The 16,643-nt window shown below is 51.0% G+C and overlaps 1 protein-coding gene and 1 pseudogene across 1 annotated transcript; both read left to right on the top strand.

The window, feature by feature from the left end:
- The first annotated feature begins 16 nt into the window (after nucleotides 1-16).
- LOC105034581 (wall-associated receptor kinase-like 14) lies at nucleotides 17-15,095 on the top strand. The gene is made up of 2 exons (XM_073255235.1): nucleotides 17-813; nucleotides 14,794-15,095. Exons 1-2 carry the CDS (start codon nucleotides 102-104, stop codon nucleotides 14,904-14,906), a joined length of 825 nt encoding a protein of 274 aa, XP_073111336.1. The 5' UTR covers nucleotides 17-101; the 3' UTR covers nucleotides 14,907-15,095.
- Nucleotides 15,096-15,505: 410 nt separating this feature from the next.
- Nucleotides 15,506-16,204, top strand: LOC140857413 (wall-associated receptor kinase 17-like; annotated as a pseudogene).
- Nucleotides 16,205-16,643: the final 439 nt, after the last annotated feature.

Raw genomic sequence — 16,643 nt, 5'->3', positions numbered from 1 at the left:
TGTTCCCCTCCCTTCCTCTGCCCCAAATTCTGAAATCTCCCTCTGTTTCCACTCCTTTTATCCGACCCAATTCCATTCATCGATCCCTTTCCTTAAAAACTATGATTCCGTACCAAAGCACCTTCCTTCCTTCACTACTTTTAGCAGCTTTCTTCTTCATCTCCACCGAAGGCTGTAACCGGAGTTGCGGCGAGAACAGCGTCGTCCCCTATCCCTTCGGCTTCTCCCCTGATTGCCCTATCCTCCTCAACTGCAACAGCACGGCCGATATCCTACTCGGCGGATTTCCCGTCCTGAACTTCACATCCAAGAGTGTCCTCGTCTCCATCCCGGCGAGCTGCGACCGCCCGATCCAGGACGCGCAAGACCTCTTCGGGAACAACTATGCGATGATGTTGGGGAACGGGTTGTTCCTGCGGAACTGCAGCCCCGCCGCCTCACCATGCCTCTTCCCCAGCGAACTCATTTCTGAGCGATTAGATCTCGCAAAATGTGGACACAAGGGTGAGAACATAAGCTGCTACTCTAACGGAACGAAGGATGGGTATCTATCCAAAGACATCATCACCGAGACTAAGTGTGAATCGTTGTTCATCATGGCGAGGTACAACGGGATTATCAAGTCCCAGCCGGAGCTGGTGTTCGGTGAGGCGGAGATCGGGTGGTGGATGGACGGCGGCGAGTGCCGGTGCTCCGCCAATGCGACGTGCACACGTGTGAATACTGCGGTGCCCGGGAAGACGGGGTACAGGTGCTCGTGTGACCAGGGGTTCTTTGGAGACGGGTTCCGCGCCGGCGACGGCTGCCGCGAAGGTTAGTTCCCTCTTCTCTGGTTCCGTTATGATGCTCCGCGAGTGCACTGGAGTGGTTCACTCAGAATGATTCTAGCGTTACGTTGGCGTGTCCGTGACCGTGACCGTGACTTGAGGCCGCGGTGGATCGGAACCAAGGCGCTCACGAGCGGATGGTCGACGAAGATGATAAAATATGATTTGCTCTGTCAATTCGATCTATATTTAATTTATCATAAAAAAAATTTAAATTTAGATTAAATAAATTTAGAGTTGGGGAATATCGATCAATTCCGTTCACGTCGACTTACAGTCGAAAATACCGACCGACCGACCGGCCGACCGACCGGCCGACCGACCGATCGACCGATCGATCGACGACTATTGACCGACCGAGGATATGTCGGTCGGGCAGATCCTTCCTGCCCTCCCGACCGACTACACCAGGGGATCCGATGTCCGACTCCCGCGACGTGCCCGACTGACTGTCGGAGGGATCCGAATCTCTATCCGACGCCCCTCAGCTGGCCACCGACCCAAGGTCGGTCGATTCCTCCAATCGCCATACTTCTGTCAGAGACTGTCGGTCCTGACAACGGCACGCGGCACTGCCGCCTAGGGGCATTATCCCACCTAGGGTATGGGTCAACCCTAGCGATTTGACAGCCCCACGACGATTTGATACCTTTACGGCGACTCTGGCAGTCTACAGTGAACTGACAATTCCTCAATTGTCCGCGCCATTAATAACGGCGCCATGCCATGCCCCACTATATATATCGGGGAAGGCAACAGTGCTAGAGGTCCTTCCGAAAACTCTCAGGCTTGCTCTCTCTCTCCCTCTCTCGCTGAGCTCCTTGTTTTCTTCTCACTGTTGCCTAGTCTCCTCTCTGACTTGACCGTCGGAGGATCCTCGCCGGAGCCGCCTCCGGTCAGTGCGGACTTTCTTTTGCAGGCGTTGTTCCCGGTGATCAGACGATGAGGGGATTGGCCGCAACAGATTGGCGTGCCAGGAAGGGGGGGCCAAGAAAGTTAGTGCTTCATTGACAGCACGAGGGACAGTAACCCCCACAGAATTCAAGATGACAAAGACAAGAGCTCAGCGATCGAGGATCACTGTATCGGCGAGGCACTCTTCTCGCCGGGAAGAGGCCTCTCCTCCACCCTCCACGGTGGAACCTAGCTCTCCACACCCCGCGGTGACCACGGAGGCGCAGATCGCGGTGATCGTGCGACAGATGACCGTGCTGACGGATGCGGTCAAAAGCCTTCAGCAACAGCCGGTCCACCTGCCGCCATCACCGGTCGGGCAACCGGCAGCACGTCCGATGCCCTCCAGGAGTAGCCGCCGACGCCCGCGTCGATCTCCGTCGCCTCCGCAGGAGCACCTGCCACAGCGCTCCTACAGAGAGGAGGAGGGGTGGCCGCGGCACAACGTACCCCGATCCCGACAGCATTCTCCCTCCCAGCTAGAGCGAGCAAGGAAGGAGAAACGCCCACGAACGCCATCCGCCTCTCTCTCGGATTCTTCCGGAGACTCCACTCCTGGGGTCTCCCAGCATCGACGGACAGACGACTACGAATGCAGGTTCGAGAAAATCGACCGTCGGCTCGCACAGCTGCAGGTGGACGGGCAGAAGTCTTCAAATGACGTTGACTTCCAGACCGTCCAACCTCTCTCTCGACTCATCCTCGACGAACCGATCTCCAGTCGGTTCAAGATGCCGCATGTGGAGCCTTACGACGGCTCCATCGACCCAATCGACCACCTAGAGAGCTACAAAGCTCTCATGACGATTCAAGGGGCAACCAACGCTCTCTTTTGCATCGGCTTCCCTGCCACGCTCCGCAAAGCTGCCAGGGCCTGGTACTCCGATCTTCGATCGGGAAGTATCCACTCCTTCGGGCAGCTCGAGCACTCTTTCGTGGCTCACTTCAGCACCAGCCGGAAGCCGCCGCGAATGTCGGACAGCCTTTTCTCCCTCAAACAGGGAGAAAACGAGACGCTCCGACACTTCGTGATGCGATTCAACGCGGCCACGCTTGAGGTCCGGGATCTCAATGAAGACATGGCTATCTCGACCATGAAACGGGGGCTGAGGGCGTCCCGGTTCACTTACTCCCTGGACAAGACCCTCCCCCGGACGTATGCTGAGCTGCTGGAGCGCGCGTACAAGTACATACGCGCGGACGAAAGAGCCTCCGACCAGCGCTTGACCGAGTTCAAGGGCCCGAAGGAAAAGCGGAGAAAGGATCAGGACCCCGCCGAACCTAGTAGGCCCCCGACCGACGGTCGGGTCTCGCCCCCGCGATGAAACCAGAAGTCGCCCCGACGGCAGACTCCGAGGCCGACACACCCCAGGTATGACTCCTACACTCCTCTCTCTACTCTCCGTGCGCAGATTCTAATGGAGATCGAGGGGGAACAGTACCTGCGACGACCTCTGCCTCTGAAGGCAAAAGGCCTCGACCGACGGAAGTACTGTCGATTCCACCGGGGCCACGGCCACAATACCGAGCAATGCATCCAGCTTAAGGATGAGATCGAAGCTCTCATCCACCGAGGGTATCTCGATAAATTTCGGAGGAACCCGTCAACTCAACCAGTCGCCGATCGACGACTCCAACTGACTGAAGAAGCGACGACTAATCAGCCAACGGTCGGGGTCATCAATATGATTTCCAAACGACTTGACCTCGGGACGTCTGCTGGAGGGGAGCCGACGAAGAGGCCGCGCCTGGACGACGTAATTACCTTCACGGAAGAAGATGCTTGGGGCATCCAAACTCCCCACGACGACGCTGTTGTTGTCTCGGCGACAATAGCGAACTATGATGTAAAAAAAAATTTATAGATAATGAAAGTTCAACGAACGTTTTGTTTTACTCAACCTTCTTCCGGATGCGACTATCAACCGACCGACTCAAGAGGGTTCCTACGCCCTTGATAGGCTTCGCCGGGGATGCCGTCGTGACGGAAGGAGAAATAACCCTGCCCGTGACGGTCGGCACTGAACCACGACAAAGCACGATTCATTTGACTTTCACGGTCGTCCAGGTACCTTCGGCCTACAACGCCATCTTTGGAAGACCCGGACTAAACACCCTCAAGGCGATTGTCTCGACGTACCATCTCTTGGTCCGATTTTCGACCAAAAATGGAGTCGGAGAGGTGCGCGGAGACCAACAACTCGCTCGCCGATGCTTCCAGATCTCTGCTCAAAGCGACGAGTTGAAGGGCTCCCTGACGATCGACAAATTAGACCAACGGGAGGAGGGAGAACGGGGCTCACCGGCCGAACAGCTCATTCCCATCTCGATAGCGGAGAACCCCGACCGACAGGTATGGGTCGGGTCTCAGCTACCCGACCCGGAACGATGACGGTTGGCGGAGCTGCTGAAGGCCAACGCCGACGTATTTGCTTGGTCGGCAGCAGATATATCGGAGATCCCCCCGAAAATAATAATGCACCAACTCAACATCGATCCGACGATGAGGCCGGTGAGGCAAAAGAAAAGGTCTTTTGCTCCTGAAAGATAGAAGGTCATCAACGAAGAAGTGGACAAGCTACTCGAGGCGGGCTTCATCAGAGAAACTACATATCCCGATTGGCTCGCTAATGTTGTTATGGTGAAGAAGGCCAACGAAAAGTGGAGGATTTGCATCGACTATACCGATTTGAATCGGGCCTGTCCAAAGAACAGTTTTCCACTCCCAAAGATCGACCAGCTGGTGGATGCGATGTCCGGATTTTGACTGCTCAGCTTCATGGATGCCTTCATCGGGTACAACCAGATCCGGATGGTGCCCGAGGACGAGGAGCACACTGCCTTCGTGATCCCCAAGGGCCTCTACTACTACCGAGTGATGCCCTTCGGGCTGAAGAATGCCGGCGCCACCTACCAACGACTTGTCAATAAGGTCTTCAAAGATCAGATCTGGTGCAATATGGAAGTATACGTGGACGACATGCTGGTAAAAAGTGCGCAGACTGCAGATCATGTTCGAGACCTCGAAGAGGCTTTTCGCACTCTACGACAACATCGAATGAAGCTGAATCCGACTAAGTGAGCTTTTGGAGTGACCTCGAGGAAGTTTCTCAGGTTCTTCGTTTCTCAACGAGGAATCGAGGCTAACCCTGAGAAAATAAAGGCAATCATCGACATGCGCCATCCGAACACCAAGAAGGAGGTCCAGCAGCTGAACGAAAAGATCATCGCTCTCAGCCGGTTCATCTCTCGATCGGCTGAAAGGTGCCTCCCGTTCTTCAAAACTCTGAGGCAGGCGAAGGGCTTCTTGGTCGGATGAGTGCCAACGGGCCTTCGAGGATTTGAAGAGGTATTTGACTTCCCCGCCGTTGCTTGTGAAGCCGGGGGTCGGGGAGACATTGTATCTCTATTTGGCCACTTCCTCCGAGGCGGTCAGTTCGGTGCTCATCCGAGAAAATGAGAGCCGAACTCATCAACCTATCTACTATACCAGCAAAGTGCTCCGCGGTGCTGAAGCTCGATATTCGAAGATAAAAAAGATGATTTTCGCCCTGACCATCTCCGCGCAGCGACTCCGCCCATATTTTCAGGCGCATGCCATTGTGGTTCTCATCAATCAGCCCCTGAGGTTGATACTGCGCCGACCTGATACATCGGGACGACTAGCGAAGTGGGTGATGAAGCTCAGCGAGTTCGACATACAGTACCGACCGCGACCTGCCTTAAAGGCCTAGGTCCTGGTCGACTTCATCGCAGAATGCCTGACGAACGACAAAGGGTCGGAAGACGTGGACCCCAGACGAGACGCGATCTCCAGGCCCGACCCGATCTCCACCTGGGTACTGCACATCGACGGAGCTTCAAACGCTCAAGGGAGTGGGGCTGGGTTCCTGCTCACCAACTCGGATGGGGTAGTCACCGAGTACGCCCTTCGATTCGACTTCAAAGCCTCCAATAACCAAGCCGAGTATGAAGCGCTCCTCGCCGGCTTGAGGATGGCAAGGGAACTTGGGATCGACAGCCTCCGAGCATTCTCCGACTCTCAGCTGATCGTGGGGCAGGTCAAAGGCGAATTCGAGGCGCGAGATCCAGCCATGGCAAAATATCTCCAAAAAGTGAAGGATCTCGTGACGCGCCTCGAGTATTTTGAAATCTCCCACATCCCTAGGTCGGAGAACGCCCGGGCCGACGCACTCTCCAGGCTGGCGACCTCGGCTTTCGACTCTTTGGATCGGACGTTCGTGGAGAATCTCGAGCAGCCGAGTATCGATAAGATCGAGGAGGTGCTACAACTGGCGGCTGAACCAAGCTGGATGGATCTGATTGTTCGGTACCTGACCGACGGCATCAGCCCCGAAGATCCCGCAGAGGCCAGGCGGCTCCGATGGTCGGCCTCCCAATATGTGATCATGGATGGCCGACTCTACAAAAGGTCGTTCTCCCTTCCCTTGCTCAGGTGCTTGGGACCGACCGACGTAGATTACGCACTCAGAGAAGTGTACGAAGGAATCTGCGGGAGTCACTTGGGGGGCAAATCCTTAGCCTACAAGATCCTACGACAGGGTTACTACTGGCCCACCATGAGGAAGAATGCGACTGAGTTGGTTCGAAAGTGTGAACCGTGCCAGAAGTATGCCCACATACAACACCGACCAGCCAGCCAAATCGCTCCTATCGCCGTCCCATGGCCCTTTGCTCAATGGGGGGTCGATATCCTTGGTCCTTTCCCTCCAGCATCGGGCCAAAGGAAGTTCATAGTCGTTGCTATCGACTACTTCACCAAGTGGGTGGAGGCCAAGCCCTTGGCGCAGATTACCGAGTGCAAGATGGAGGACTTCGTTCAGAAGTCCATCATCTTCAGGTTTGGATTGCCGCATACCATTATCACCAACAATGGTGATAATTCGACAATCAAGACTTCAGAGACTTCTGCACGAGGTTTCACATCACGCACCGACTGACTTCAGTCGGGCACCCACAGTCCAATGGCGAAGTCGAGGTGACCAACCGGACCATACTACACGGGCTCAAAACCCGACTAAATGAAGCCAAAGGCCTCTGGGTCGATGAGCTGGGCTCTGTTCTGTGGGCTTACCGAACGACCCCCCGCGTTCTGACCGGGGAGTCGCCTTTCAGTTTGGCCTATGGGACGGAGGCGATGATATCACTCGAGATTGGGCTGCCATCTATCAGGATCGAGCGGTATCAAGAGCCGGACAACTCTGATTGCCGGAGAGCCGACCTAGACCTCCTCCCCGAACTACGAAACGAGGCTCAACTTCGCATGGCTTCATACCGACAGAGGGTAGCCCGATATTACAACGCCAAGGTCAAGCCAAAGCTTTTCAGGCCTGGAGACTTAGTCTTGAGAAAGGCAGAAGTCTCGAAGCCCCTGGACCAAGGGAAGCTAGCTCCGAATTGGGAAGGGCCCTACACGATGGCGGACACCTACGGGCCAAGGGCTTACCGGCTGGAAACTCTGGAAGGGAAATTGATTCACCGAACCTGGAACGTTGACAACCTGAAGTTGTATCACCAATGAGCTTTGTACCTGTTCATTTGGAATGCAAAACCAGCTCCAAGTTTCGGAGTTTTCACTCTTTGACTGACGATCGGCGCTCGCCAAGAAGGCCGAGTCCCGATGTCCCGACTCAGACTTAATGTCCACGTGGAACCGACGGTCCGATCGCCGACGATGCATCGGACGCTCACAAGGGCCGAACCGACCACGACAACGGGAGTTAACACTCCTTCTATGATCAGTGTTTCGGGCCAAACGATCGGCTAACTTGCCGACTGAGCCCCGACCAAAGAAAGGCTTAACGCCTGCGCAATTGCCGTCGCGACTCACCGACTGAGCTACGACCGGTCGAAGGATATTCGGCTTACCACCGTCTATCACACGAAGCGACCACTGTCGCATTCATGACTCACCGACCGAGCTACGGCCGGCCGAAAGATATTCGGCTCACCACCGTATATCATGTGGCACAGTGTAAGTACCCGACATAAGGGTATCGGGATCCGACTTATCATCATTTCTCCGACTAGACGCGCCAGACGACATCTGACTGAATGCGTTGAAAGAGACCCGACTGCCAAGTCTTATCCGACGGTCGGTCGGCTTTCGACTCAACGAACACGTCCGACTCACAGCCAGACGAAAGACGCCTGACTTGGGCCCTCGACCATCGAAAGGCCGATCCAAAGTCGGGACTTGTTCTACCTTCGTGGCGGCACGAATTACCGAACGTCCTAACTGATCTATATGGGTTAGCGACTTACATGTTCGAATGCATTCCGCAACACATGGAAAAAAGAAAGACATGCAGAAGGGAAAAGTTCGAGTCCAAAAAACTCTGACTTTGATTTCATTAAAAATCAAAATAAGCTTACAAAGTTGGGCCAAAGCCCGGATACAAGCTGGAGCAAAAGGAAAAACAAAAATAGAAAACCGACTAGTCCTCAGAGTCGGCCTCCTCCACTGGATAACGACGGGGGACGATCGGCGAACTCGCTCTGACTTCAGTAGTCGGGGCCGCCCGATCTTTGGTAGCTCGCTCTGCGTCTTCTTCGGCTTCCGCCCTGGTGGTGAGGCCTCCCGATGCTGGGTCGGCCGTCTCCTCCGCAGCTGGGGCCTCCGACTCTGGCAGAACAATGCTGCTGAGATCAAGCTCTGAGTACAGGCTTCGAATGGCTTTCCGAGCATCCTCGTACCCGACCCAGTACGAAAGGAAGCCGCTCTCCAGAAGTTCTTCTCGGTACTCTTTCGAGTCACGGAAGTCTTCGATGGCCCGACCCAGGGCCTCCTTCGCCGACTCTGCTTCTGCCCCTCGCGACGTCTGTGTCGGCCTAGGCGACGGACAGACCTTCCTCGGCCTTAGCAAGATTTCTGAGGCTCACTCGGAGCTGCTCACGGTCGGCCTCCAGCTCCTTGGCGAAGCTGTCCCGCTCGTGCCGAAGCCGATGGACGGTCCGGGACTTCTTCTTCGCGTCGTCCCGGGTCGACTGCAGCTCTGACTCCGACGTCGCCAAGGCTCCCTTGAGTCGGGAGACCTCCTCCGAAAGTCGGGAGACCTCCCCCTCGAGTCGGCCCTCCCGTTCGATTGACTGCTGCAGCTGGTCGACCAAGACGACCTTGTCGGCTTCAACGGCCGTGACTTTGTCTCTCCAAGCTGCGCGCATGTCGTCGAACTTCCGGTATCCGCCTCTAGCTCGGATATGTTGTAAACCAGCTGCACAAAATAAAACCGACTGTCAGGAGGCCGAGCCTACGGAAACCACGTTGGAAACGAAGGAAAGAAGGACTTACCCGGATCATCATCGGGTAGAACGAAGACAGCATGTCGGAGACACGCTGGTTCTTCATCGCCTCGATGTCGGCGGGAAGGAGGAGCGCCAGGCACAGCCTCCTGGCCAAGTCGTGGTTGGCCAGGCCCGGTGCACCTTCGGGGAGTGGGAAGTCGGTCGATCCTCCACCGTCGGCCGACCGTCCTTCGTCGCCCGATGCCATAGGGGCCTTCCCTCGGCCGGACGCCCAGGCCCTGACGTTGGAGATGGACGGCAAGCTTGAGCCCGACCGAGTCTCGACCGATGGCACGGTAGCAGCGGGCGCAGGTCGCTCGGGCTCGTGCGCCTCCTCCCGATCCTTCTCCACCGGCTGAGCAGCCGGTGTGCCATCGACCGACTCATCGGCCGCCCTTCTTTCGGGCGAGGCGGCGCCCTCGCCCGACGTCCCTCGGACGGGACCTCGACGAGCACTGTCGATGCCGACAGTGCGATGACGGACTCCGCCCCCGACCCAGTCGGTTCGCTCGGCGGAGCTACGTGGGGCCTCTTGGGAGGCCGCTACGGCCCGGCCCCTTGCGCCGGTCTCTTTCGAATGGCGTATTGACGTACATCGGCTGCCATCAGTCTTTATCTCGGCGGCATATCTGCAAGCAACGACAGACGGTCAGCACCATAAAGAAAAAACAAAGAGAAGAAAAAGGGCAAGAAAAATGAAAAACCGACCTAAGCGAGGGATCGGGTTGAGGCCGGCGTCGTACAGGGCCTGCTCGGTGACGAGCTCCCTCTGCTTCGGCACCGAGATGTCCTTTAGCCGGTGGAAGTCTTCCCGATCCTCGGCTTCCACCCGACTATTCTCGTTCGGTTCGGTTCGGAGATTCTCCCATCGGGCAGGAAACCCCCAGGGAGCGGAGGAGGATGCGAAGAAGAACTGGTTCTTCCATCCATGAATGGACGACGGAAGATCAGTGATGAAAGAAAGCCCCTTCCGAGGATTGAAGTACCACCATCCTCGGGCTTTAGGATGGGGTCGGAGGACGAAGAAAGCTCGGAAGAGGAAAATCGAGGATCAGTCGGCAAAAGCCGACACAGAAGAGCAAAACTGACTATTAGCCGAACTGAGTTTGGCGTGAGTTGTGCTGGGCACAGTCCGTAATAGTCAAGAATATTTCGGACAAACTTCGAGATCGAAAAATAAAGGCCGGCCCGAAGGTTCTCCACGTAGAAGGCCACCTGGCCCTCAGGCGGGCTGTTAACCCGACCGTTGACACCAGGGGCGAATAGCCGAAACTGCTCCGGGATGCAATATTGCTCCCGAAGCCGATCGACATTCGGCTCCGAAAGTGAAGAAACCTCCACCTCCGGGGTCGACCGAGGGTCGTCGGTCGGCTCTCCCGACCGACTGCCTCGTGGAGATGTTCTAGCCATGGACTGGAACAAAAGACGAGGAAATGAAGAAGAAGGTAGGGAGGAGGAGACGGTGAAGGTGATGATGGCCCCAAGAAGAAGAAGAGGGAGCTCCTAAGAAGAAAGGAAGCAGAGAAGAGTACCTGGAATGAGGGATTACACGGGCAGAGTCTCGACAGCAAAGTAACGGGGGGGGGGGGGTAAAAACTGAATATGGGCGACCCTGTATATATAGTATCCCCCGACGGTCGAGATGAAGGCACGACCAATGAGGAGTCCCCAGATCTCGCCGCGTGGCATCATCCGGGCCATCCGTCGGCCCGACGGTCCAACACACCCATCCTCAGATCAAGCAACGTCACCTCAATCCGCTCCAACGGACCCATCCCAATGGCCACATGCCACGTGGCGCGGAGGTCGTGACGTTTCGTATCCCAGAAGGGGCGGCGGGAACGACGGTTTTCTTTTTTGATGGGACGAAAATACCTGACACCGACAGGACGTCTGACACCGACGAGATGTCTGACACCGACAGGACGTCTGACACCGACGAGGCATCTGACACCAACTGGACAGCTGACGCCGGCGAATCGCCGGTATTCATGAGACGCCTGACATCATATCAACCTGCGGTACGGTCAGAACCTGGCACACAGAGGATCCACTCCTTTTCGCCCGACGCTGCTGCCCAAACGAAGACATCGGCCAGCGCACCATCCGACTCAGGAGTGGAGGGGGGCAACTGTTGGGGAATACCGCCAATCCCGCTCACGCCGACTTACAGTCGGAAATACCGACCGACCGACCGACCGATCGATGACTATCGATCGATCGAGGATATGTCGGTCGGGCAGACCCTTCCTGCCCTCCCGACCGACTGCACCAGGGGTCCGATGCCCGACTCCCGCAACATGCCTGACTGACCGTCGGAGGGATCCGAATCTCTACCCGACGCCCCTCAGCTGGCCACCGACCCAAGGTCGTCGATTCCTCCAATTACCATACTTCTGTCAGAGACTGTCGGTCCTGACAACGGCATGCGGCACTGCACCTAGGGGCATTATCCCACCTAGGGTATGGGTCAACCCTAGCGATTTGACAGCCCCACGACGATTTGACACCTTTACGATGACTCTGACAGTCTACAGTGAATTGACAATTCCTCAATTATCCGCGTCATTAATAACGGCGCCATGCCACGCCCCACTATATATATCGGGGAAGGCAACAGTGCTAGAGGTCCTTTCAAAACTCTCAGGGTTGCTCTCTCTCTCTCTCTCGCTGAGCTCCTTGTTTTCTTCTCACTGTTGCCTAATCTCCTCTCTGACTTGACCGTCGGAGGGTCCCCACCGGAGCCGCCTCCGGTCAGTGCGGACTTTCTTTTGCAGGCACTCGTTCCCGACGACCAGACGATGGGGATTGGCCGCAACAATGATCATAAATAAATTAATCTATTTAATTTATTTTTATTTAGATCAGATTCAGATTTGAATTATCTAACCTACTAAATCCGTTTAACCTATATAATTTTTGGATTGAACTTGTATATTATTAATTGGGTCATCAAAATAGCCTGAGTAACGAGCTAATTGGACTCTTTCACTCCGTGTTGCGTGATATGGCAATTGGACCACATCAAATCCTACAGTGGATGGCACGCCATGCTACCACTTGTATTTTATCGATTTTCGATCACACCATACCCACACTATCCCTTGTATCTCGTCAATATCCTAGATCCTATGGCTAGGGTTTTCCGCGTTCTTACCCTCCCTTTATTTCTTCTTTGCCGCCGCCGTTCCAGAGATTGCCGAGGCCGAGTTTAACACATCGATCGAGCTTGCCGCTTACTGGAGGTGAAGGAATCGAAGATGAAAGAGGTAATGGGACATCGACCGAAGTACTCCCCAAATGCCACCACCTATGTTGCCATTAAATCCCTCTTCTAGGTTTGCTCCCTCCTCTCCCTTCTCGATGACAACGGTGTTCCCTTCCCACCCACTCCACCGCTATGCACGTCGTCCACTTCTCTTGCTCCTTGCTCCAACGACATCGGCAGAAGCTATGGCCTGTGGATCCCGCTGCCATGCAGCAATGATCGGTGACCCAGTGCCCAGTGGACGGTGCCGTGGTGGTCCACTACGCCCATGTGGTAGCGGTTGGGAGCTCGATGGAGGGGATCATGGTGGAGTTTGGAACAAAGCATCGGAGCCGAAGGAGGCCAAGGAGCTCCGATCGAGCAAAGCAGGAGGCGATGAGAGTACGATCAGGCGAAGGCTATGGAGCAGATTTTTATTTTTTTATTTTTTTAAAACAAAGCTATAAATGGGTTGGATTTTATTAGTCTTTTAATTGAGTTATAATCAGGTTATAAATAGGTCGGATCAGATAATCTGTTTATTAAATAAATTGAATTCAAATTTTAAAGTCTGATTTGTTTAATAAACAAGTCGGGTTCGGATTCAAAAATTTTTTGATTCGGTCCGTATCTGATCTGATCCGTTTATATCGAATCCGATCCGATTACCACCCTTAATAGTGGAGGCGTAATTGGCTATAGTCAGCTTACGGCATGCTAGACGGCTACGACGATACTGCTTGTAGTCAGTCTAGCAATTATTTTAATATTTTTAATAATAAAATTTTTTAAACATCTTTTTTAGAATATTTGATTTTGAGAAGTATCACTTATGTTCTGTAAATAGTTTTTATTAACTTATAACCTTAAAATGAGTGGTTGTTATGTCATAAGAGTGATATTCTTAATATGGTTGAGAATATTGGTGGTTGGATAAATAACTATTTTTTTTTTTTTTTTGGTAAACTAACAAATTACTAGTCTTTGGTGTGAGCGATGCACATGAGCCCCTGGAAAGCTTGGAAATGAGGAGTTAAATTATCGTCTCTTTCTGGCTCTCTGATTGGAATAATGGAGGTTCATTGACTTGCCTTTTGATGATTAAAATAGACTTCAGATTCTCTCGAATTCGCAAAGGGCTGGGTTTTCCATCACGGCCATCCATGATTGATACGATGGTCGTGATTGAAAGAGCCCCCATTTTATATATATAACAATGTATAGGTGGGGCCCATCCAATCATGGCATCACACCAATCATGGTTGGTCATGATTAGAGAACCGGTACTCTCCATTCATGTGAGAGCTGAAAAGGATGCTTCCCAAATGCTTAGCATGTGTCTGATGTTAAATCTTTCACATTATATATGAAAGGATTTTATTATTTATTTTGCTGGAATAATATTAAAAAATGGTTTTTTTTTCTTTCTCTCTTAATATCCATCCATGGGGCCCGGATTTCATTCCTTTCACCAACCATGTCTTGAATATACTTCAATCTCTCTACAAGACAACTTTTAATTTTTTTAATTCCAAGTTCACATAGCCTCCACATTCACTCGAATAACGTACATATAAGAATATATCTAATACTTAGCGGGAATTTCTTCTTTTTATTATTATTATTATTATTTTTTTTTCTTTGGGTTGTGGTGTGTGTTGGGTGGGGGGGGGGGTCTACATTTGGCTTCCTTCCTGACTCGCTTTCTTTTCCTCTTATTTTCTAGCAGGCCTTGCGCATGAAACATGCTAAATACTCGTGGACTAGAATAAGAAGTAATTTATTTATTTCAGACAATCTTAAGTAAAAGAATAACAACTATTTATTCCAACTCCTTGAAGAAAATCATTGCATTCTTTTGCTGTGATCTTGTTTTCCAAATACAAGTCTCACGCCAATTCAGAAACCAATATTATATTATATGAACATTAATTTAAGTGAATCCACTATAACAGTCATTATTAAAATACTATTTTCTGCTATTATTGCAAATAACAAACTTGCAGCACCCTATAATTATCAGCGCATAAGGGTAATAGCAAAACCTAGTTTTTAGAAGAATGGAGACGTGTTGACATCCAGATCCTACTTTATCCTTGTAGAAATATGGTTTGATGCTACTAGACCCATTAAGATTGCAGTTCAACTACGACTGACCAACTGCAACCATTTATGGTATACAACTGCTAATTAGATATCTCCAGCTTTGGGATTGCAATATTTCTTCGATGGCATAATGTATCTTGTTGCAATTGTCTGCAGTTGAGTCATTGTATAATTCGATGATCATAAATTTGTTATATCATGGTCACATGTAATTAGGGTTAAAAAAATAAATAAATAACAGATGTTTTGAGTTTAGAAAACCCTACAAAACTGCAGTGCAAGTAATATAGCATAGATAGCTGACTGAGAGTTCTAACATTTTTTGTTTTGTTGTCTCCTGTTGGCTTACTGCAGTTCAGGTTTCTCGATGCAGTGCTTCAAAATACATATCAGGCAGATGCACCAGAGTAGGCTTGTTCATTTCAGGTAACTATCAATCTTTAGTGCTTCACGATAGTAATTCATAAATGGAAAGAGATCACATAATAAAGTAGGAACAAGCCAATTCCAACTCTGGTCTCCAATCCTAGGACTGGGCAAGCACAATATTATGATCAACCACTTTATTAATGTTTAAGATCAACAAGGAATTTGCTCAGCTTTAAGAATAATTGTTCTTATTGCTCATAGCCAAATGTGGTCCTTCTAATACAAGTGGACCTCTTGTCTACTTAATGTCTGACCTAAATATGAATGGTTGTTAAAGATTGAATAGCTTTTCTAGAATAGTATCATGGACAAAAGGCAAAAAAAGAATAAAATGCAACTAGTCTGCCTCTTCCATGTTATACAATGAGCTTTGTGAATTTTGGACCCAGCCAACCTAAACCATTAATACGTGGATATCAGTTGTTATGTCTTATATACAACTGGAGTGATATAATTTCTATTTTTGTTTAAAGTTTCAAAGCTTCGGAATAAAACCTTCTGCTGCCCTTGCTGAAAAGATCTTCCATCAACTAAGAATTTTAAAACTAAACTTCGATGGTTATATGCAGGTGTGGGCTAAGCCTCTTGTTTATTATCCCTGGAAGTTTGTGGTTATACTGGCTTTTCAACAAAAAAAAACTAATCAAGATAAAAGCCAAGTTCTTTCAGAAAAATGGAGGCTTGTTTCTACAGCAACAAATCTTACGTCAAGGGTCTAATGCAACATTTAAGATCTTCAATATAAAGGAACTAGAAATGGCAACCAACAACTTCAACGAAAGCCAAATCCTCGGTCGTGGTGGATATGGTATTGTATACAAGGGTGTTTTGCCAAGCAAGGAATAGTGGCCATCAAGAAGTCCAAATTTGTTGACGAGAGCCAAATCGAGCAATTCATTAATGAGATAATCATCCTTTCTCAAATCAATCATAGAATGTTGTCAACTCTTGGGTTGCTGTTTAGAGACTCAAGTTCCATTGCTTGTATATGAGTTCATATCCAACGGAACCCTCTTCCACCATATCCATGGTCAAAGTCATGGTTCTCAATGCCATGGGAAGTTCGTTTAAGGATAGCTGCAGAAGCTGCTGAAGCATTGGCATATCTGCACTCGGCTGCTTCAGTGCCAATCATTCACAGAGATGTCAAGTCCACAAATATACTATTAGATGAGAATTATAGAGCTAAAGTATCAGACTTTGGAGCTTCAAGGTTAGTCCCATTTGATCAAACACATATTACCACCTTGTGCAAGGGACATTGGGATACTTGGATCCAGAGTACTTCAATACAAGCCAGATAACAAAGAAGAGTGATGTCTATAGCTTCGGGTAGTTCTTGCAGAGTTATTAACTAGGGAGACTCCAGTATCTTTTGCTAGGTCAGAAGATCAGAGGAATCTAGCTACTTTTTTTAAATTGATGTTTGACGAGCAGCACATCCTTCAATTGATAGAGCCTCAAATTTTAGAGGAAGCTGGAATGGAGCAACTCTTTCTTATTGCACAACTGCTAGGAGGTGTTTAATTTAAAAGGAGAAGAAAGACCGACCATGAAAGAAGTTACCATGGAGTTAGAAGGGCTAAGGAGGTTCCATAATCAAATAGCTAGCTCCCCAAAATCTCAATGAGATAGAGGCACTCGCTATGTGAGATTGGACCTTCAAGTAGATGCATTACTGAGGAGGCAAGCAGGCAATATAGTTTAAAAGATGATATGCTAGCTTCCATGGATCTCCCAAAGGTGATGGATTGATGAGAAACCACTCTTTTTGT

Source organism: Elaeis guineensis, chromosome 4 (assembly GCF_000442705.2).
Source record: "Elaeis guineensis isolate ETL-2024a chromosome 4, EG11, whole genome shotgun sequence".
In the NCBI taxonomy this organism is placed as follows: domain Eukaryota; kingdom Viridiplantae; phylum Streptophyta; class Magnoliopsida; order Arecales; family Arecaceae; genus Elaeis; species Elaeis guineensis.
This window is presented reverse-complemented; position numbering and strand designations above follow the sequence as displayed.

Excerpts from the sequence above, each read along its gene's own strand:
- LOC105034581 (XM_073255235.1), top strand. The coding sequence starts at position 102 with ATGATTCCGTACCAAAGCACCTTCCTTCCTTCACTACTTTTAGCAGCT. Across the intron at positions 814-14,793 it reads CGGCGACGGCTGCCGCGAAG|TTCAGGTTTCTCGATGCAGT; the intron begins GTTAGTTCCCTC and ends GGCTTACTGCAG.